Raw genomic sequence first — 23,765 nt, 5'->3', positions numbered from 1 at the left:
CGTTTCATTTATAGAAGGTCTGCAAATGCTTACTCTGTATAAATCATGCTAACACTTAAAAGCAGGCCATAGAAGGCATTTAGATTAATAGTTTATCTGATAGATGCTTCCAAATGTCAACCTTTGCTCAAGGGGTGGTGCCAAGGCTCCAGGATTTAGCTCAAGATGCCTAAATGAAGCATCAGACCAGCATATATGACAGCTTGTGTACATCTACAGGACATTAGCTTTTAAAAGTTGTTTCATAATGATTAAATTGAACTAGTATATAAATGACTGTTTTGATAATCTGGACTCCTGCCCAAGATGTTCAAAAACCATGAGATTTTTTTTTTTAAATAAATTCTGAGCAGGGCCATTTGCCTTCTGGTTTCTGGGTATTTGCTTGGCATTTTTAAGTTGTTCTCCATAATCATGAGGGACAGAACATGTTATTTTTAATTGGCAATAAGATTATAATGTAATCACTTTATTCTATCACTGTGGGGACTTAAGAAAAATATCAAGTATCATGAGACTAGCAATAAAATCATAATGCATGGCAAAATTGAATTATCAGTACTGTACAGTTAACCTTCAGGGCCAATTCTAACATAAGATGAAGTCCTGCAGCTAGTTCCTGTGGATGCTGAACTAAATTTCATAATCAGCCTATTTACATTTTCATGCCTAGATTTTGACACTCATTTTGCAGGAATTATGGGACAGCTTGTCATGGTCATTTATTTATTAAAAGTATAGTATATGCTTTCATACTATAAGGTGTTAATGAAGATTCTAAATCTTATTTTCTGGAGTCTATATCCTCCCTCCCATCTTACATTAGGGTATGCTCCATTTTTTTATTAGGTGTCAAAATGTTCTGACAAAAAGCAGATTGAGGTAGTTCTTCAGGGAAAAACTAGAAATTAAATGTAGACAAAACAGGGAAAATAAAATGTATACTACATAACTGAGAAGGAAGTGTTCACTTAAAAAGGAAAATGCAGCCTGCTGTAATTCCTTTTCTTGTACTCGTATTGAAATTCCAAGCTCTTAATCTGATGATCTTTGCTTCAAATGCTGTATTTTCATTATTTTATATCTATCTAGAAAAAATATAAAAAGGTTATTTTGAAAGAATAGATGTAAATATTAACATCTAGTAATTATTAATCATGTGTAATAAAATCTGTTAAAATGTTAAGACCTAACATAACATTCAAACTGGGTTATAATTAGGGATATTTGAGGAGTATCTCAGGAATTCTTCATGCTCCCATTGGCACAGAGAAGACTTGCCATCGGCTCAATAAGAACAGGATTAAATTTCCATGTTAAGAGTGGCTTGACTGAGTCTTAGTTTCCATCTTTCATGAAGAGATGCTGGGTACCAAAGACACTTTTGGCACTGGATAGTATTTCCACTAGAATGGTACAGTTTTGCAGAAATGGCTTTTATGTATTTTAAGCTGCTGATTAACCCAAATAGAGAAATAAATACCAGAAGGCTAAGAAATGCATTTAAAAAAAACTTGCAATTATTTTTTATCGGACATAAACCTACCAAAACAAAGGACATTCACTGGGAAATATTTTGCCAGCCAGCATATGTGTGATGTAATTTAAGACGACTCCTCTTTTCATTTCAATGGGGGAAGTTGTACTGAAAAGCAAATGGCATATAGTGAGCCAGTAATTTAAACTTTTTTGTTATGCAGTATATATGCGCTTCTCAGTAGTATCAGGGTGGTAAATGATGGAATATAGGAACTATGCCACACACAGCAGACTTTTTTAGGTCTAATAGTAGTTAGATTATTGTTCTCTAATATTTGAAGGAAACGGAACTACAGACAACAATCAGAGTTGGTAGAAGATACTGTAGTTCCTCAATCACAGACAAACCTTGATTCTTGGACTGAGTTCCACTGAGCTTAATGGGCTCTGTATAAGTCTATCCTTAAGGCCCAGATTTTTAAGGTTTAAGACATCAAAGTCACACTTAAAGGATTAAGCAAGTTAGTGACTTTGAAAATTGGTCCTTAGTTTTTCTTGTTAAATGTGTGAGGTTCAGAGAAAAGCCAGGCTGGCCATGGACTGTTCTGGGTTGAATTCCTGGCAAACTGAGGTTCTTAGACTGCTGGAGAATGCCAGAAATAAAAAATGGCACAAACCAACTACAGTATTAAAATTAATGAGAAATTATGTGTTTATTCTGTAGATTTTAGACTTTGGTTTAGCCCGACAAACCGATGATGAAATGACTGGATATGTAGCAACAAGATGGTACAGAGCTCCAGAAATTATGTTAAACTGGATGCACTATAATCAAACAGGTAAAGTAAAAGTAGATTTTGCAGGGGGTTTTTTTACCTACAGATATATTTAGAAAGGGAAAAGCAACTACTGTCTTTGACAGTCTGGGTGTTGTTTATCATGCAAATTGTTCTCCTTATTTTTGACAGTTGACATTTGGTCAGTTGGATGCATCATGGCAGAGCTATTGAAAGGAAAAGCCCTTTTTCCAGGAAATGACTGTATCCTTAATATAAAATGCAATTACATGAAATGCAAATGCACTCAGTTCTTTTTCTTTTTCTTATTACAGAAATGTTATCATAGCAACATTTACCAGGTAGCAAACTTCCAATACAGCAAACAATGTTTTTCTAATTATTAAGTTTACTGCAGATGATACCTAAACATAAGAACCATCAAAAGAAAAAGAAGGGGAACAGCTTTTCCTAGATCTAGATAAGCTATATGCAATCTTTTTTCTCTGTCTGGTATTTAACTAGTGACCCAGGTAAAAAAAAAAAAAAATTCTGATTTCTTCCATTAGTGCAGCTTCTCAAAAACAATGTGCATTTATTTAAATTAAATTAGTATGTATATCATTTACTGTTGTGAAACTGGTGGCTTTTGTACATTTTCTGCATACAACAGAAAGTAGTGAGACTATTACAGTCTATGCTGTAGCATTGATGGGCTCTACTCAAGCCTGTTTCTTGAGTGACTGGAATAGTTTCATAGTTTCATAGTTAATAGGGTCGGAAGGGACCTAAGCAGATCATCAAGTCTGACCCCCTGCCATGGCAGGAAAGTATGCTGGGGTCAAATGACCCCGGCAAGATGTTCATCCAGCCTCCTCTTAAAGACCCCCAGGGTAGGAGCCAGCACCACTTCTCTTGGAAGTTGGTTCCAGATCTTAGCCACCCTGACAGTGAAGTAGCGCCTCCTGATATCTAGCCTGAATCTACCCTCTGCCAGCTTGTGACTGTTGTTTCTTGTCATTCCTGGTAGCATTTGGGGGAACAGGGACTCCCCCAATGCCTGCTGGTTCCCCCTGAGTAGTTTGTAAACGGCCACTAGATCCCCCCTCAGCCTTCTCTTGTGGAGGCTGAACAGGTTCAGGTCCCGTAGCCTCTCCTCATAGGGCCTGCCCTGCTGACTCCTGATCATATGGGTGGCCTTCCTCTGGACCCTCTTGTTGTTGTCCACATCCCTCCTGAAGTGCGACGCCCAGAACTGGACGCAGTACTCCAACTGCGGCCTGACCAACCAGTGTCGCATAGAGGGGGAGAATCACCTTGGACCTGCTTGAGATGCATCAGTGGATGCATGACAAGGTACGGTTGGCCTTCCTGACTGCATCCCCACACTGTCGGCCTATGTTCATTTTGGCATCAATAATGACTCCAAGATCCTTTTCTGCCTCTGCACTGATGAGAAGGGAGTTCCCCAGCCTGTCGGTATGCTACTGGTTCTTCCTCCTCAGGTGCAGCACCTTGCACTTGTCAGTGTTGAAACCCATCCTGTTCTCTTCCACCCACCCCTGTAACCTGTCTAGGTCCGATTGCAGCCTATTCCTCCCTTCTAGTGTGCACACTTCTCCCCACATCGTAGTGTCATCCACAAATTTGAACAGAGTGCTTTTTACTCCCCCTTCCAAGTTGCTGATGAAGATGTTGAACAGTGCAGGCTGAGGACTGAGCCCTGGGGAACCCCACTGCCCACATCCCTCCAGGTCGAATAAGACCCGTCCACCACCGCTCTCTGGGTGCGGCCCTCCAGCCAATTTGCGACCCATCTGATTGTGTAGCCATCAACACCACAGTCACCTAATTTCTTAATGAGAGTGGGGTGAGAGACAGTGTCCAAGGCCTTCCTAAAGTCCAGAAAGACTACGTCCACTGCTACATCTGCGTCTAAGGATTTTGTGACCTGGTCATAGAAGGCCACCAGGTTGGTCTGACAGGACCTGCCTCTAATGAACCCATGTTGGTTGCCCCTAAGCATAATCTCCCCTGCTGGCCCCTCGCGGACATGCACCAGGATAATTCTCTCAAAAAGCTTACCCAGGATCAAGGTAAGACTGACTCGCCTATAGTTTCCTAATGCAAAAAAGACAGTTGTTGTGTAAAATAGAATAATAATAGGAAATGCAAAGGAAGTAGAAATGGAGACACAAGAGAATGAAAGATGAGGAAATAATTACTGCAAGAGATCAGAAAAACTTTTTATATGAAAAACAGGAGCATGGTATACATCTTATTTTGTTGTATTTCATGTTGACAACGCTGCTGCTGAAGTTGACATTACCAGGTGCAATAAGGACATGGCATATCAGAAAAACAGATGCCAGACAGCTGGCATTTAACAGATCATATCTTGCCTTTGACCTTGCAATAGATTTTAAACCAGGTAGGCTCTATTGTTACAAAGGACATCATGGCAACCCTCAAGTTCCTTCACATTCCTTGTTTCAGATTAGTTGATTAGTTTGTGTATTATTTTTTAATTGTTATTTACTTATTATTCAGCTGATGTGAACTGGTACAGTTCCACTGATTGAATTGGAGATATAGTGTTCATTTTAGACTATCTGCATAGGACTTTATGGTTCATTTACACACTAAAGGTTTGGTTAATGCTTACTTTTATTATCTTTCGGGGAGTTTTCTTGAACACATATAGATATTGATCAACTAAAGAGAATAATGGAAGTTGTGGGCACACCCAGTTCTGAACTTCTCAAGAAAATATCATCAGAACATGTAAGTTGACAGTTGTGTATATAAACTGATTTAATAATTTACTGGTCAGTAGTAACTGGTGTAGTAGGACATTGGTATTATTTCACTGATTTTTCTGAATTGATAGGCTAAGTACAAACAGTCAAAAAGCCTGAGACTGAATTGATTTATTCTTCACAGGTTAGTCTAAGCTGCATAGATTGAACTGATAAGCAAGTGAAGACATTTACTTTTGATTCCAGAAATGCAGCCACGTGCCTGCAGTGGCTGAGGCCAGGAGGGGGGCGTGGCACTACAGCATGCCTCCCTGCACCACTGAAGCAGACAGCTTGGGCCAAGAGGGAGGTTAACAGGGGAGGTGCAAAGCATCCTGGGATGCTGGGGAACTGTGAGTTAACTTGAATCTGGAGGGAATTTAGGAGAGAAATTCAATAAACTGATTTAACCTAAATCAGTTAAGTCTGATACTACATCCATCCAGGTTTATCTTAATCCAGTTTCAGCCATTCTGAAAGTGGTTCATGTGCACTGAAGTTCTGTTGTGTTACAGATTTGAACCAATTTCTGATCTCTTATAGTGGTTTATGTGTAATTGTTCTCCCTAGCCATAGTGAGCAATATGTTGTCTTTTTGAAGTCTTGGCTGGTTGTGCTGTAGTAGCACCATTCAGCAAGTACAATAGAGTGAAATCTTTAAAATTGCCTGCAAGATTTAAGAAGCTTCAGTTTCCAATGAAACTAAGCCTCTTACTCATGTAGACGTTTTTGACAATGTTGATTTCAATTTTTCACTTTGGAATTTGGAAACTGAATATGTAAGAATGTAACTCAAAGTTTTGCACACAGTTCTGGTAATCCTTGATTTTTCTGCTGTGCTTTAAAGTTAATGTTTGGCCAAGAGAATTATATTATCATTAGAGGCTGCTTGCAGATATTTAAAAAAAAAAAGCGCTTTACTGGAGGAAGCTGCATGTTGCTTCTACCAGGCTCCATAGCATCTGTATAGATTGGGAGCTTCAGCGGGGCTTTTTGGCACTGTTATCTAAAGCTGATTTAATCAGCTATTAGATAAAGCACCAAAAAGCTCCACTAAAGCACCTGATCTATACTGACGTTGGGCAAGCCAGGTCCAACTAATACACTGCCTCTTCCAGGCATGCACTGGGCTTGGTGCAGGAGTGCACCGAGCTTAAAGTGGCACTTTTGTTTTAATGTCTGCAAGCAGCCAGAGTGGTTTTTGTTACATTCTTGCATCATAAATATTTGTGATAAATCTAAAGAAAATACTGAATCCCAGAACCACCATGTTCTTCATTGGAGCTTACCATCTGGATCTCAGTTTTGAGGGTCATACCTACTCTACCTTTTGCTAAATACTTTAATGAAATCTATTTTCACCTTAAGAAGCACGTGACTAAAGAAATAATTTTATAATATAATTATGTATAAGTTGAATGACTGGGGCAACCTATTAAAACAGATGTTTCTTATCCAATAACCTATCTTTCTAAAATCTGTAATTCCATCTAGAAGCAGCAGTTATACCGTAAAAGTTGATGAGTATCTATGTACCCTCATTGGAAGTAGAAGATATCACTTATCTCTCTCTTGGAAGTACCCATTCTCTGCCCACATTCTTTTCCCTTCTGTCTTGTAACTTCTGCTTGTTCTAAATGTTACTTGTATCCTTGTCTTGAAGAAGAATAATTTTGCATTCCCTGCTACACTCTTTTCAACACATGGTTAAAGGTTTAATGAAGAATCCAACCTTACTATCATTGATAAGCAGTGGATTAAAGAACAGGAAATTCAGAGGGCCTTTTGTATAAGCCAGATGTTTCAGAACAGATTTCTGAGTTAGCTTGCAGATATGATGTCTCAATATAGGCATGATTTCACTTTGAGCATTTCCAGATTCACACTTATAAATTCTCTGTGGAGATTACAAGGGCAGAGAAAAAAGGTTAGTGAATAAACAAGATTTAGTCAACATGGTATCGAATGTTCGCTAGAGGTCTCCTGAAAATAAAGCAGAGCTGATGCCCAATTGTAGATAGACTCAAGTGCAGAATCAAAATGTGAATAAGTCAGCAAAGACCTGGATTATCAAACATATGCTATCTATTTGTCCTAAGAAAAAGCAATTGCCCATAGTTTGCATGCAGAAATGTGTGACAGACATGTCTTGCTATGCAGTTTGTAAGCCCGCAAGGTCTGATAATGTAAAGCAATGATTCTCAGCATCCTGGGGTACCATTAGATCCTATTAAGGTGCCACATAGTATTAGCACTGTTAGGTGTGAAAACTCGTACACATGATTCTCAAGATAAGCCTACAGGTTTCAAATAAGAATCCGTCGTATCATGAACATTTCTGGCTTGTTGTGGTCTTTCTGAGTTTTCTGCAGCAGAAGAATTGCTCTGTTATTTTTCTGTAGTCAAGAGGGATTAAAGCTAAGAGCAGGCTATAACAGGGAACCAAGGGCTCCTGTTACTTTAAGGGAGAAACCACAGCAGGTATGTCCCCAGGCAGGGGAAGACGGCTGATTCTGGACTAACTGCAGGGGAGTAGGCAGCCAGGGACCTATAGGCTGCAAGTGACCTACAGCAGCTTGGCCAAAGAAACAGCAGTAGGCTTCTCTAAAGGCTGAGAGTTTGTACTGATGCAGTAGGGACCTGTTGGTTATGGAACAACTGAGGAGACTGAACGATGATCCTGATGACTACAGAGAGTAGATTCATAGTTTCATAGATGTTAGGGTCGGAAGGGACCTCAATAGATCGTCGAGTCCGACCCCCTGCATAGGCAGAAAAGAGTGCTGGGTCTAGATGACCCCAGCTAGATGCCTATCTAACCTCCTCTTGAAGACCCCCAGGGTAGGGGAGAGCACCACCTCCCTTGGGAGCCCATTCCAGACTTTGGCCACTCTAACTGTGAAGAAGTTCTTCCTAATGTCCAGTCTAAATATGCTCTCTGCTAGCTTGTGGCCATTATTTCTTGTAACCCCCAGGGGCGCCTTGGTGAGTAAAGCCTCACCAATTCCCTTCTGTGCCCCTGTGATGAACTTATAGGCAGCCACAAGGTCGCCTCTCAACCTTCTCTTGCGGAGGCTGAAGAGGTCCAGGTGCCCTAGTCTCTCCTCATAGGGCTTGGCCTGCAAGCCCTTAACCATACGAGTGGCCCTTCTCTGGACCCTCTCCAGGTTATCCACATCCCTCTTGAAGTGTGGCACCCAAAATTGTACGCAGTATTCCAACTGCGGTCTGACCAGCGCCAGATAGAGGAGAAGTGTCGCCTCCTTGGTTCTGTTCATCATGTATAATAAGAAGGGACAAATGCCTGTCTCCTGTAGATGCCTTATGTGCAAGACAAAGAGTGGTCCTCTGAGCAGACCCTAATCCTTTAAAGAAGCTATTTTCATTAGTAGAAGGATTGCAAGTCCCAGCACCTTGATTGCTGTGAGTTGGGCAGATGTTCTTTACCTGCCTAAGAATGGGGGCCCATGGAGGCTACACAGGATTGAGGCTCTGCCTCCTCGAGACCTCTTGATTCAGGATTTTATCCTGGTTTGTCTACTATTTGACAGAGGTAAGTGAAACAGCTCTCATTTTAGAAGAAAATCACTTTAAACCCTCTTGTTTATAGGCCTGGTTTAAGAACCTCTAAACTTTTAAAGATGATTGGCTTCATCTAGACCCGTGCACAGAATGAATTCATATGTACAGGGGCTTCCATGAGAGAGAAATTTAACAGATAGAGATTTTTGTTTTCCAGAGTTGCCCTACTTTCTATTGGGCAAAAACATAATATGTTTATATGCTTTAATTTGTTCCCAGGCTAGAAAGTACATTGAATCTCTACCATATATGCCTCAGCAGGATTTGAAAGCAGTATTTCGTGGTGCCAACCCATTAGGTAAGAATCTCAGACTGATCCATTTTAGTTCCATCAGTAGCATTTCAATTCAGGTTTTACTGTTCTATATACTAGGCCGTGTTGGAGAATAACAAGGAATGCTGGCCTAACCTTTTCAATATCAGACCACTAACTTCCCTTCATGAAGCTTATTCCAAGCTTTTTTCTGGTAGGAAGATAGTGCCAAGTGGATTGCAGTCTGTACTGAGAGGGCAAATGGATGTTTTCAGAAACTGAAGGCCAGTTAAATGTTGCATGAATACATAGATAGAAATTAAACTGATTTTAGTGCAGAAAAAAGTAGATCAACCTAACAGAAGTATTATGGAAATCATATTTCATTTATTTAAAGTGTCATACTATTTTTAGGTCAATGTGATTAATAGTAAAAATCTTAGTTTAAAATCAATCCTATGGACAGCACCCATCACCTCTTATTTAATTGAGGCTCCCTTTTAAATATGATCCATTCTTTGAAACAAGTTGTACAACTATTGAGATTAACAGAATTATTTTTTTTAATCTTATTTTATTTTATTTCTTTATTTTTACAGTGGGTTGACTCTCAGAAGGAATAAAAGCCAAAGTGGCAGTTTGTCCACTCCTATATAGAAAAGCTTTTGAGCATTAGTATTTTCATCTAAATGTGAAGATATACTACAGTCCAGTAGATTATTATTGGTGTGATGTCTATTGAGATCTCATAATTTTGTATTTAAAAACTAATTGCCATTCTCTGATATAATTTATCTTCTAATTAATGTGTAGCATATGAATCAATATTGTACTACTTGGGGGCCAAGAAGTACATTTAAGCAACAGATAGTGTGATTTGAGAGAGATGCTTGCAAGAATTCTAATCAATACATGAAAGAGGAACAATCTAACAAATTAACAATGATAAAGCTTTATATACTGTAATAGATATTATACTACTTGCAGTCCTCCAGATCTCCTTCATATATAATATTGTACAGTTTAGTATAAATTTAAAGTGAACATATTCATTCACATGCTTTACATAAAGCATAGGACTGTTCATATACTTTAATTCTAAGCGCATGCGTAAGTGTTCACAGGATAAGGCCTTTAGAAGCCCAGATCAGTGACTAGATACTTCTAAATCAGTTGGGTGAATAGTGACCTTAAAAGACCCATTATAATTTGTGTCTTGCACTAAAAGAGGACTCAAAACTCTATTTAGAATGTACATCTTCACAGGCCATGTGCTGTCTCATGGTTTTGCAATACTCTGGGGTTCTGCCAGTAATGTTGAATGATCTTGGAAAGAATAATGAGGAATAATACTGCATATATGAACTGACACAGTATGTGTGGGATATCTTATAATCTGCTTTCCTCTAAAATCATTTTCCTATATCTTGTACTAATTATTGATAACAATGTAAAAGATGATTCTCAGGGGACATATGTATCTATCACTCTGCCAGATCTCTTACTGCTTGACATTTTCTTCTGCTAGTTAAAGGGTTCTAAATTTAACTTGAGTTTCTGTTTTGCCCTAGCTGTAGATCTTCTTGAGAAGATGCTTATATTAGACAGTGATAAAAGGATAACTGCCTCAGAAGCTCTTGCACATGCCTACTTTGTACAGTATCATGATCCTGATGACGAGCCTGAGGCTGAGCTATATGACGAGTCAATAGAGAATAAAGAACGAACCATAGAAGAGTGGAAAGGTAAGGTGGAATTGTGCGTGGCAGTTCATGTGCATGGAAAAAAATGACTTTGCTTAAAGAGAACTTTTTTTGCTTGTTCTCACTGAAAGAATGTCAAGCCAGGCTGAAACTTCAGGGTAATTTCATAGACATTAGGCCTGGAAGGGACCTCATAAGATCATAAGGTCCAGCCCCTGCCCAAGGGGCAGGAAGTCAGCTAGGGTCAAAGGATCCCAGCAAGATAAGCATCAAAGTGTTTCTTAAAAGTGTCCAGAGTAGGTGCTTGCACCACCTCTGGGGGTAGTCTGTTTTAGGCCTTGGGGGCTCAGACAGTAAAGAAGTTTTTCCTCATGTCCAGGCTAAAACGGTCTTGCAGGAGTTTGTGACTGTTGGACCTTGTCATCCCTTGGGGTGCTCTGGTGAACAGGTGTTCCCCCTGTTGACAGGGGTGAATTATAGGCTGCCACCAAGTCACCCCTGAGCCTGTGTTTCTCCAGGCTGAAGAGTCCCATAGCTCGCAGCCTGTCTTCATGATGCCTGCTCTCTTGCCCTCTGATCATTCACATGGCTCTCCTCCGGACTCTTTCAAGCTTCTCCATGTCCTTCCTAAGCCCAGAATTGGATGCAGTACTCCAGCTGCAGCCTAACCAAGGCCAAGTACACCGGAAGGATGACATCCTGGGTCTTGCTCGAGATGCATCAGTAGATGCAAGTCAGAGTTGTGTTCTCTTTGCCAGCTGTAGTATGACATTGGTGGCTCACATTCATGACCCCCAAGTCTCTTTCGGTCATGGTGCTAGCGAGCATAAAATTGCCGAGCCTATAAGTGTGATGCGGGGTTTTCTTCCCCGAGGTGGAGCACCTTGCATTTCTCTGTGTTGAATGCCATCAGGTTTTCATCCGCCCACCTTGCTAGCCTGTCAAGGTCAGCCTGGATCACAGCCTATCCTCAGGTATAGACACTTCCCCAAAGTTTGGTGTCATGAGCAAACTTAGCCAGTCCACTTCCAACACCAGTGTCCAGATCGTTTATGAAGACATTAAAGAGTACAAGTCTGAGAACGGAGCCTTGGGGGATGCCACTAGTCACAGAGTGCCATAATAAGCCAAATTTCTGTGTGTGTTTTATTGTGGACTTTTTTCCCTGTGATTCTAGCCCCTCTATCATCATATCAGTGGATTTTTCACAACGTGCACACACAGACAGCTCCAGCTGAAGGGCACGGGGGCAAGTAATTCTATAAAGGTCAGGTACACGCTTACATTTTCAACCTCAGTGGGGCAGATCCTCTGCTGGAGTAATGGATCTATGCCACTTTACACCAACTGAAATTATGACCTCAGTCTCTCTTCTGCAGTAGCAGCAAATGTTTCCCCATGTGACTGTTAGCTGTCTCCTGTATGAACACTCACAATAAATCATACCTATAAAGTAAATAATAAAAATAAATTATGCCTGTAAAATATGCACCTAGGATAAAATTGACACTTCTGTAAAGGGAACCAACTTGTGGTTTAGGCATTACTTAAAGGCATTACATATTGTGCATTAGTGTCTCTCTCAAGCCCAGTGCTTTTCCAAATTGTGTGCGACAATTAGATAGCTTGTAGACATCTGACCCAAATTGTGCATGGCTGACTACTATGACTACTAAAAGGCCTGTGGTGGTTCCCATTTGCCACATACACACATGTGGGGAAGGGGAGACAGAGCAGTGCACAAGAAGATCATAGAATCATAGAAGTAGGGTCAGAAGGGACCTTGTAGATCTTCAGGTCCGACCCCCTGCCTGGGCAGGAAGAAAACTGGGCTCAAGTGACCCCAGCCAGGTAGGCATCAAGCCGTTTCCTAAAGACCCCCAGGGTAGGAGCCAGCACCACTTCCCTTGGAAGTCGGTTCCAGATCCTAGCCGCCCTAACTGTGAAGTAGTTCCTACGGATGTCTAATCTAAACCTACTCTCCAACAACTTGTGGCCGTTATTCCTTGTTATCCCAGGGGGCGCTAGGGGAAACAAGGTCTCCCCCAAACCCTTCTGGTCCCCCCTAGTGAGTTTATAGACGGTCACCAGGTCCCCCCTCAGCCTTCTCTTGTGAAGGCTGAACAGGTTCAAGTCCCGTAGCCTCTCATTGTAGGGTCTGCCCTGCTGATCCCAGATCATGCAGGTGGCCCTCCTCTGGACACTCTCAATGTTGTCCACATCCCTCTTGAAATGGGGTGCCCAGAGCTGGACACAGTACTCCAGCTGCGGCCTGACCAGTGTCGCATAGAGGGGGAGGTTCACCTCCTTGGACCTACTTGAGATGCACCTGTGGATACACGATAAGATCTGGTTAGCCATGCCGACTGTGACCTCGCATTGTCAGCCCATGTTCATCTTGGAATCAATGTTGACTCCAAGATCCCTTTCAGCCTCCATGCTCTCAAGAAGGGAGTTTCCCATCTTGTAAGTGTGCTGCCGGTTACTACTGCCCAAGTGCAGCACCCTGCACTTGTCAGTATTGAAGTGCATCCTGTTTTTGTTAGCCCACCTCTACAACCTATCCAGGTCTTGCTGCAGTCTTTCCCTCCATGCTAATGTGCCCACCTCACCCCAAATTTTGGTATCATCAGCAAATTTGAACAGGTTGCTTTTCACCCCGTTGTCCAAATCGCTGATAAAGAAATTGAACAGTGCGGACCCAAGGACTCAGCCCTGCGGGACTCCGCTGCCCACATCCCCCCAGGTCGAATATGACCCGTCCACCACCACCCTCTGAGTACGACCCTTCAGCCAATTCGCAATCCATCTGACCATGTAGGCATCAATGCCACAGTCACCTAGTTTTTTAATGAGGATGGGGCGGTCGACAGTGTCAAAGGCCTTGCTGAAGTCCAGAAAGACTACATCCACAGCGACACCTGCATCCAGTGCTTTTGTGACCTGATCGTAAAAGGCAATCAGGTTGGTCTGACATGACCTGCCCCTAATGAAACGGTGCTGGTTGCCCTTGAGCATCATCCCCGATGCCGGCCCATCACAGATGTGCTCCTTGATGATCTTCTCAAAGAGTTTCCCCAGGATTGAGGTAAGACTGACGGGCCTATAGTTGCCCAGGTCCTCCCTCCTCCCTTTTTTTTAAAGATGGGGACCACACTGGCTATCTTCCAATCATCTGGCACTTGGATGATTGGACCACAAGCGCTCGTAAATCTGTGCCAAGGGCCCTGCAATAACCCCTGCTAGCTCCCTCAACACCCTGGGGCGGAGAGCATCTGGACCTGCTGATCTGAACACGTCCAGCCCCTCCAGAAGCACTTGAATTCACAATTTTACACCAACTGATGTTAAGTAATGCCTAAACCACAAGTTGGTTCCCTTTACAGAGGCGTCAATTTTATCCTAGGTGCACATTTTACAGGCATAATTTATTTTTATTATTTACTTTATAGGTATGATTTATTGTGAGTGTTCATACAGGAGACAGCTAACAGTCACATGGGGATACATTTGCTGTTACTACAGAAGAGAGACTGAGGTCATAACTTCAGTTGGTGTAAACTCCAGATCCTTGAATTCTTCTTAAACTTTCCTTATGTGTGCCCAATACATATGGGAGAATTCAGGAATAATCACAAGGCTTGTAAAATACTTAGATATATTCTGCTATGTGGTTCATAAGCACAGCTATAGATCTGCACGACTTGGAAAAAAGTAAAAACTTCAATGCTTTTAAAAAGGTTGTGTGGTATTTGAGGAGGGTGTGGGGAGACAGGGGAAGTCTGTGGACAGAGGTTTGGGGGGTTTTTATGGGTATCCAGGCTCTGAGGACTCTGTTCCCCACTCCATGTTAAATGAGGAGTTCTGGGAAGTGGAAGGAAGCTCTTTGATTCAGTACTTACCAGCCCAGGAGCAAAAGTAACAGTACTAACCTCCACCACTAGGATAAAGAACCTTACATCAATGGGAGAATCTCTGTAATGAAGTCCCATTCCAGCATGCTATTCTGCCCCTGCTCTTTCCCTGACACATCTCCAACCTTTTTCTCTTTGTTGAGGAGTCAGAGAGGCTAGTACGAGAGATATTCTGCCAAATTGCAATCAGTGAATAATTCTCTTTTTCAGGGAGAATTATTTGTCCAACTCCAGTTAATTTTGTATTGTTTCCATGATCAAAATGCTCTTAAAAAAGCAGAGGCTCCATCTCTAACCAGATGAGAGTTCCCACATGACATATAATCTGAATACAGCAAAACTAGTTGACGATATATTTTTGCCTGCAGCCAATCTGTCTACTTCCAGCTTGGGTTCCTAAATTCTGGCTTACTATTCTATGTAATGAAAGCTCTTCTGAAAAGGGGCCTTTGTATCTGACAATGAGGGAACTGCTCATTGGGAGGAATATCAGGCCTGACCCTGAGTAGCAGCTAGGGAGTGTTCAGTGTGTTTCAGGCAGGAGTTGGTGTGAATACACCAATAAACTATGTTTGCCCTTCACCACTGAGTTCTGAGGCTGAATTGGTTCCTGGGCTACAGAAGAATAGGTTGGAGCTATTCCAAATTATGCTGATACCCCTCATTGCCACAGTTTGTTCTAACCCCTGGAGATCACTGGAATGTAAGTGAGCCCCTCTCATGCCTTTTTTTTCCTTCCCACTACACCCCTAGCATGCAAGGATCCCTCTAAACTGAGTAAATCCAGTACAGTAGTGCAAATTAATCTGAAAGCAGTGCAGGAAGTGGGCCAAAGTGTCTAGTTGAAGAGAAGCAGCCCAAGTGAAGTGGCCTGGGAAGGGTCTTCTACAATCTGTCTTTGGACAGATGAGGAGAACTGATTATAGTCAGCCACATCCATAACATTTCTCTGCAGCAGAATCTGGCAGCACATGCTACCTTCAGGGCCAGATTAAGGCATAGGCAAACTAGACACGTGCCTAAGGCCCTAAGTGAAGAAGGGGCCCAGTTGTGCTCATTTTAGATATTATAATTATTGAGTGAAAAAAGTAATATCAGTATGTACTATTAAGTAGGGGCCCACAAGTTTGTTTGCCTATGGCCCACTAAAGGGTTAATCCGGCCCTGGCTACCATGTATGTATCTTGTATGCTATGAGTCTGTGCTGCATTTGGCATTGTACCTACAAGAATGTAAGTTGTCTATTTGCTGCTTCTTCAGTTGGCTGAGCCTTTGACAGGAAGATTAAACAATTTCCCTTTCGGAAAGTTAATTCCTCTTTATGATGCAAGCCTCCTTTGGATTATTATAGAGACGGTCTTGGTTTAACTCTTTCTGAACTAAAACTGGGAAGTGGGATGACTTCTCTTTAAAAAAAACCCAAGAACGTTTATTGCAGCAGCTTCAGATTCTGTTACATCAGAACATTTCTTAGGAGGCTCCCCTGTGTGCAAAGGGCCAGTACAAGGCCTGTGGACCATTTAAGATCTTCAAAATAAGACTTGAACAGGATTTATATAGTATGTATGTCTCTCTGCCAGCCCTCTGCACTGGAATAATTTTTGTCTGTATAAGCACAAAGCTTCCTCATTCTCTTCTCTGCCCTTCAAGAAATATCTCATTCTCTGAAAATAGAAGAAACGTTGAGTCTGATGGTAGGGTCTGTTGACTTCAGTTATTTGATTTTTAATAGTGTGAATAGAAGCAGGAATTTCTTGATGCTCAAACCGTTTCTCAGAGGAAAATCACAATTAATATTTTAGATGCTGCATTCAAGCAAGCGTGTGTTCCCATTCCATGTACTGAATAATTAAGTGCACAGGCAGTCTTATATAAGATTTCTTTTAAAGGTTTATATGGGTAGCAATTCTTTAACAAGTTCTGGGGAAAGCTTTATTTATGGAGGTGGACCTAATTGAAATCTTTGAAGGGGAAAATCAAGGTTTTGGTATTGTTTCGCGAGAGAAGTCCTTACTTCCTTTTTATGACTAGAGAATGACTCATTTGAAGTACTCTTCTCCCCCCTGTCCCCAGCTTAGCTAGAAGAGTGTCAACATCTGACAAAAAATTCTGACAAATATCCTTTGTTCCATTTATGGAACAAAGTATCCCAAAAGAAGGAACGGAGCCATTTTTGCCTGATTACTTGCAGACATTTGCTTGAGACTCCCTCACAAACTACGGAACGTACAGGTCCTCAAGTTTTCTCACAGTTCAGTGTTGTCTGTCACCAGATGCTGGCTTACTGTGAAGCTTTTGCATAGCTTTTTTATCTGTGGTCACTGGCTTTCCTGGGTAAAATATAAATGTCCTGTAGATTTCCTGTTTCTTCTCAAGGTTCAAGACATTCACACAAGTATTACTGCTGTATTAAAAGAGGAGTTAGTCTGATTTCTTAACACTTTTCCTTATGCACAGAAGTGTTTGATGTGTACTATTAAAACAGTTAACTTGGTTTCCTGACTAGAAGAACTAAGTCCTTTTGGACTGCTCTGCTGATGATTGTGATGTTCAAATATAACTTTTTAGCTATGGAATATATTCCATGCATTTATACCAAAAATATTTGGTCCACAGACATTTTGTGAATGTAATAACTTCTGAGTGGGCGTCAGTTTGGGCCAAATCCCAAGCATTAGTAGTAAAATCTTGGCTAAGAAGTGAAAGTTACTTGCCAGCAGAACTGGTGAAGTGTATGTACAAACTGCATCATATTGACAAAAAAGCGTGGGATGTTGCTTGCACAGATGGCAACCATATTATCTCTACCCACATGGTAAAGGAAAAAATACTAGAAGGTAAAACTTGTATTGCCTGATGCTTACACTTCTCTGTGGGTGCATCTACACAAGAGACTACATCACTGTAGCAACGTACTACAATGACATATCATTGGCAGGCAAAAAACGTGATGCCACAGCTACGTTCCCTTTCGTACTTCCTAAAGGAAGGACTAAATGATGGTTCAATAGCAACATCACCATACACATGCTGTTTAAAAAAATATTCATCATGACTTTTGAGGCATGAGACCTGCACCATGTGAAAAGCTGCTTGTCATTTTGACATTGTTCTGTAAAACTAAGGAAGAGTCACCATCAGACTGAGCAGATTACTGTATTTTGAATATGTTGTATCGCATATATGTATTTAGAATCAAAAGTTGTGTATGAAGTATTGTTAAAGTTGGTAGAAGAAAGTCAGTTTCTAAGAGAACATTTTACTTATGAAATAAGTCTTTTTCAAAATAACACTGCTTATTCTAGTATGATATTTTGTTTCTGGGTGATACAATGCTTAACTTCCCCACTAGACTATAGCAGGGACAGGGTATCTCAAACCTGCTTGGATACATGTGGAAGGTATTGAGGTTTCCTAATCAATATTTTCAGCATCTGAATTTTAACAGGATATACAGAAAAATACCCTGGGAAGAGTCAGATTCCCAAAGAGCACACACTCCTCTCTGATCCCTCCAAACACTGCTCACCAAATGCCACTTTTCAGCCCAATTCAGTCTACTTTTTCCCAAGATGCCAAAGCTTTGCCAAAATTTCCAAGTCAAACTGGAAGGAAAAAAAATTCTAATTCTTCTGAGGAGGCTGTAATAACTTTTTTTTTAGGAGTTTCCATTCTTAAAACATGCATCCTTCTTAATAACTCACTACTTCATACAGTATCTGCAAAGTCTGTTATCTAGTTGATGGAAAAGAAAATGATTTTCCTCCATTGTTACATAGTATAACAATGTCTGAGGAATATTTGTCAGGGAAAGCAACAGAAAGATACACAGTCAGCAAAGAAGAAAGGAAACCACCATGTACAGAGAATAAAAGGAAGCAAAATAGTCACTTCTCAGTAGGAAACTTAAAGATAATTCATGGAAGGTGCATAATTTTCTTTTTACATTGAAAGCCATCTTACAGTAGAAGAGTCTTAATATATCCATGTAGTTAATAGAAGAGGATATGTAAAACAGGTGACAATAAAAGAGTCCTAAGAGGATAACCCCAATTCTAAGACTATTTCAGTCAAAATTTCGCAAGCCGAATGTTTTAAACTAAATCTACGTGTAGGCAATGACATAAGTGGCCTGAGTATCAGGAGTGTTGACCACCTGTGGCTTCCATTGATCCTCTAGTCAGCTTAGCAAGCCTGAAAATCGTGTCATTCTGTTTGGGTCTCTGAAAATGGATCTAGTGACTAACTTTAAGAACTCAGCTTTCATGTTTATAGTACTCAGATTGCAACAAGCAATTTGGATCCAAGTAAACTTAAGTTTGCTGGAATCAAGTAGCAGATCCATTATGGCAAGAACAGGGGGTGCAGTAACAGATGTCTGTGCACATGCAGTGAGCTCACTGCACCTGCACCTGGCAGCTGAGACTGGAACTCTTGGCAGTGAACTGGCAATGAAGAAGGGTGATGGCACCACCACATTCTTACTTGGACCCACCCCTGCTGGAATCTATTGCATTAATTCCAATGTTAACCCTATCGTCTGTATAAAGGCAGATTAAGTCAGAGGTCAACAACCACAGCCCACAGACCAGTTCCTGCCTGTGGAGCTGTTTGACCGACCTACAGTTGTGGAGCTTCAGTGGCATTTGGTGGAGGGGGGGCCTCGGCTGTGATTGCTTTCCCCCATGCTGCCACAGAGAGAAGTGACAGCCTCAGGAGCTCCCCCTTCCCTATCCTGCTGCAGGGAGAAGTAGTCACAGTAGTGGCAGCAGCTGGCTCATAGCATCTGCCCAACTGCCTGCCTTTGACCTGAGCTGGGTCATTCTGGCCTGCAGCCTATAAAAGTTGCCAACTGCTGGACTAAATTGTTAAAGCATATGGGAAGGAATAAATCCAATCTGGATTTTAGGTCAGATTGTTTCAGAGAGCTGATGTGGCCAAAGAAGAAAAAGAAAGAGAAGGGGGTCCTGCCTCATTCAGACTTTGCTGTACTGTGGAGCCAGTGAATCCTGATGCAAAAGGGCCTGAATATACCCCACCAATCTGCACCCCACGTATGATCCAAACCCAGAAGTTTGCTGGTAAGGATGCTTGAGGTCATGCCTTTGCGGCTTCTCTTTACCCTCAGCCTCCAGCATGTCAAAGACTAACAGCTGGGGATGAACCTCGAGCAGGTTAATTGATATTCTTCTGGGTTTTGGAGCATCCTGTCAGGCCCAGTAGGAAGGGGATGCTTGTGTTGAGATTTCCTGGTATCATGGTATAGTTAGGCCTTCACAAACTTAAATGGCCACTCCCCCCAGATTGTCATATTCATTAATCACATCCCTTTGTATGTAGGTGACCAGTTGTCTCCCTCTTTTCTTTTTAAACCTGGAGGGAGGGTTGCCTATCTTAGCACAGGAGTCTGATGGATAAATCACTTGCCCAAGAACTGCAGGGAGACCTGACTTCTAGAACCTCCACAGCCAGAGTTTCTAAATTCTAGGAGCAGAGGTCCTAGACCCTCTGCTTTGACCTTCCTGGAAAGTATCCTAACCACCTGGCTGTGGGCTGAGCTAGGCTAAAAGCACTCTTAACCCTTCCTGGTGGTGCTGGCTCATTGGAAGCCAAGAGTGCAAGAGTCTTGGAGTAAGAGGAACATTCAACAAGCAGAAGTTTGATCCTGTAGTTCAGTTTGAAGAGAACTCTCCTGAGAAGGAGGGAGCAATGGGCTCTGCCCATGTATTTTGCATGTAATAGTTATTGAATAAAATATGTAAATTGCATTAGCAATTATTCTATTGTGAATCTCACCCTAAGGTCCCTCATTAATCCATAAAGACTTCAGGCTCATTTACATCTCCAGTGTGGAAGCACTTCATGGCAAAGGAAATATTAGGTCTTATTGAGAATAATATGAACTTGCATATTTCTTGGGAGCAGAATTTTCTATCAGTTTTATTACAACAATTAACACTATATATAAGGGCTTTTAAGGCACGTTAAGTGCCACGTTGAAATAGGGGGACCTTGAAAGACCCATTTATATAAAGAATCTTGTCCAAGTGGGTAATGGAATATTGGGCTAATTTCAGAAGAAATCAACAGTATGTTTCTCCCTTTTTTCTGTTCTTCAAGCTTAAAAATCACTGTTTGATCATGAAAGGGACTGAGCACCCAAATTTAACAGGGATAATAGATGCTTGGCTTTTTTCAGGCTGTACACTGATGAACTTTCTTATTCTCTAATACACATTGCTGAGGTTTGCAATCCAACCCTCACATGGAGTTTCCTGGCTGGCAGTTTAATCATGTAGAAAATACCACTACATGCAGTCCAGAGCATGTCATCTGGAATACTGAATGCATTATGCAGTACCTTGCCTTAGTTACTGCAGCTACATTTCAGTGCATCTGTGCTCTCAGTAGAGTAGAGGGAACAAGAATAGAATAAGGAGCTTCATTACTGAAGAAAATCTATAATATACAACCTACAATATTCACTTATAGTACAGTTTGAGGAACCAAACTTGAGAAGAAAATTAAGGTTCTAACCCTGTTCTGTTCTGAACTAAGTGACTCGCAGGCTATTCTAGCTTACACCTAGCTGCCAGTGGCTTTCAGGGTGTGGATGGATGTTATATTTGTAGGACAATATTGGTCCTTGTAGTGCTATAAAAAGGTTTACAGGTGTGCATCCCACGTATAGCACTACAAAAATGGGACAAGTGCTGGTTGAAACAGGACCTTCTCTGTAGTGCCATATTCTGTAGAACTATACATAATGTCTGTATATTCATATGTAGTGCTACAAGGAGGTCTCTTGCTGCCCCACCATCTCACAATGCTCTGCTCATGCCCCCCACTCCTTGAGGGAGGAAGAGAAAATAGCTGGATCAATGAGAGCCCACCAAGGAGCAGAACCGCAGTCCAGCCAGGATTGGAGGTTGCAGCTCCGCTTACTGCGATAGAGACCACTGCTCATGCCATAGCGAGGGCAGCAAGGATCAGGGAGGTCAACATGGTGTCAGAGAGCCTGCTGAGGGAAACCACTGCCGCAGGAGGGTAGTGAGAAGAGCTGCTGCTGCTCCTATCCCAGTCCCCAGGGCAGAGCAGAGCTGCAGCCCACCCAGGATGGGGCTGTGCTGTGGGGGTAAAGGTAAAGCTGAGAGCAACCCTTTTTCACTCCCTGGCTGAGTACACATCACTGAATGCTTTTGAGGCAACTTTATAATTCTCCAGCCAGGGGGCTTTGCATGTCTGTTCCTGCCTGGTACTGCTACATTTTTGCAGCACTTCAAAAGTGCTGCAACACCTGTAATGCTATCTATGAACATCTGCCTTGGTCACAGGAACTCCTTACAGAAGGATCAATTGCTGTGGTATAAACGCATCCCAGCGAATCTCCTCTTCTTCAGGCGCCTGGGGTTCTGCGGAGAAATGCCACCCAGCTCTTTCTTAACCTGGCAAAACCTTCTGCTGCTCAGTTAAAGTGGCATTCAGCTACTTTGCATAACCAGATCAGTACAAAGCCACTGTGATTTTATCTAGTCTTTAAAGACTTTCTCTAAAGAAATGCCAAACATAGACATTGATTTACTCCCTCTGAATATGGATTATTTTAATAAACCAGTACATATGAGCAGGTGTAATCTGTTTTAAACACTAGCTAGTTACTAAAGGCCTGATCCTGTATAGGTGTGAAATTTGCCATTTAGTTCTCTGAGAAGAAAAGGCATTTAATGGGGGGAAAATCCATAGATATGATTCTCTGTTATGCAGTCAAGGCGTAACTTGCTCCTTGGTGAAAAGAGATTGATGTCATGGAGAGTAAAAATAGTGACTCATAAGTAAGGCATAGTGCAGTGTTTTCCCAACCTTTTCCAGCCCAAGGCAGGCTTACATTAATAATTTTTTTTCTGCAGCGCACTTGTTAAGGCATTCCCCATCCTCACACTCGTTTTACCTCTCACTAAGTCAGCCTGGCAGGCCTGTGACAACATACTCTGTTTCCACTTCAGGATTAGACTGTTTCAGACTCAGTTGCTGGACAGACACTCCTCAGAATGGTGAACTCTTACAGTCTAATCCATAGCCCACTGAAGTTCATGGAAAGAGTCCCACTGAATCAACTGGGTTTTGGATCAAGTCCTACTTAGCTTTTATTTCTAAATTTACTATTTCATATTAGCCAGCTGTTTCAGAAATCTTTTGTATCATTCTTGTCTGCTGTTATGTCAAAGTTCCACAGACAAACACTTTTTAAAGGTTTGTATTTAACATTCAAATAGCTCACAACTATTTTTCATTCATTTTTCAGAGCTTACATATGAAGAAGTGATTAGCTTTAAACCACCTGATTTAAAAATGGATAGTCTGGAAATAGAACAGTAAATACAGCTATGTTTTGCCTTGCTGCACTCTGAAGACTGTTAAACATACTACAATTTAACATATGTTCACAAGAGTAGATTTTACTATCCAAAGATTTTGGAGAAGATATGGAAAAGCAGGTGAATGAAACTGAAGCCAGATGTCTGTTTTGAGGTCTTTTGTTTCTTGGGGTTTTTTTGTTGGTTTTTTTTGGTTTGGTTTGTGTTTTTGCCTTGTACTATGAATGTAATCCCTCATAAAAGGTGATAAAGAAATGCTTCATTCTGATAAAATGATGCACTGAGTTATGTTTAACTGTGTTTTCTGCATGTTTTACTTTTTCAGTTGTAATGCCAAAAATGAAGGTAACTTTATTATTTGAAATTGTACAGTTAAAGCGTGAATGTATGCAAACATCAAGGTAGAATCCCATACAAGCAACCCATTTTTTCCTGGCATTAACCTTATTTTATCTGGTTTGTCTTGTTTTGTTTTACTTAGTTTTCTTTATAGCTAGTGCCTTTATGAAAAGAGGGCATAGTAGAGAGATAGACATAATATGCAACTGTAGTCGTATCTGTGGTGGTCTTACAAACATATTGGATGTCTCTTGAATGGTCTAACACCAGTTGGAAGTCAACGAATAAATCTGTCTTTTGTTGCCATTGAAGAATCTGTTCTCATTATTTTTCCGATAGTCTTTTAATCTGCTGAGTCTAAGTGTGTGAGACTTTTAATTTGTGGTGCTACTATAGGTCATTCCATCACAGGTGTCTTGGTAAATTTGCACAAATTACAAGAATTCACACTGCAGGGAACTCCTACAGTCTTCCAGAAACCTCACACGTGCTGTTATAAAGATACTGTATTCAGGTCACAGCTTTGGACTCAGTATTCCCTTATTG

The 23,765-nt window shown here is 41.3% G+C and overlaps 1 protein-coding gene across 2 annotated transcripts in view; it reads left to right on the top strand.

Annotated features, from left to right (window-relative positions):
- The window catches only part of MAPK11 (mitogen-activated protein kinase 11), a 53,501-nt gene extending 29,976 nt beyond the window's left edge, over positions 1–23,525 (top strand). For both annotated transcript variants that reach the window (XM_006266207.4, XM_059725912.1), the window contains exons 7-12: positions 2,204–2,318; positions 2,448–2,519; positions 4,960–5,039; positions 8,855–8,933; positions 10,460–10,633; positions 22,808–23,525. In XM_006266207.4, the coding sequence (XP_006266269.1) occupies positions 2,204–2,318; positions 2,448–2,519; positions 4,960–5,039; positions 8,855–8,933; positions 10,460–10,633; positions 22,808–22,881 (594 nt within the window). In that variant the 3' untranslated portion in view covers positions 22,882–23,525. The remainder of the gene's footprint in view (positions 1–2,203; positions 2,319–2,447; positions 2,520–4,959; positions 5,040–8,854; positions 8,934–10,459; positions 10,634–22,807) is intronic.
- Positions 23,526–23,765: the final 240 nt, after the last annotated feature.

Source organism: Alligator mississippiensis, chromosome 4 (assembly GCF_030867095.1).
Source record: "Alligator mississippiensis isolate rAllMis1 chromosome 4, rAllMis1, whole genome shotgun sequence".
Classification (NCBI taxonomy): domain Eukaryota; kingdom Metazoa; phylum Chordata; order Crocodylia; family Alligatoridae; genus Alligator; species Alligator mississippiensis.
Note: the sequence above shows the minus strand (reverse complement) of the source record. Positions and strands in the feature narration are given on the sequence as shown.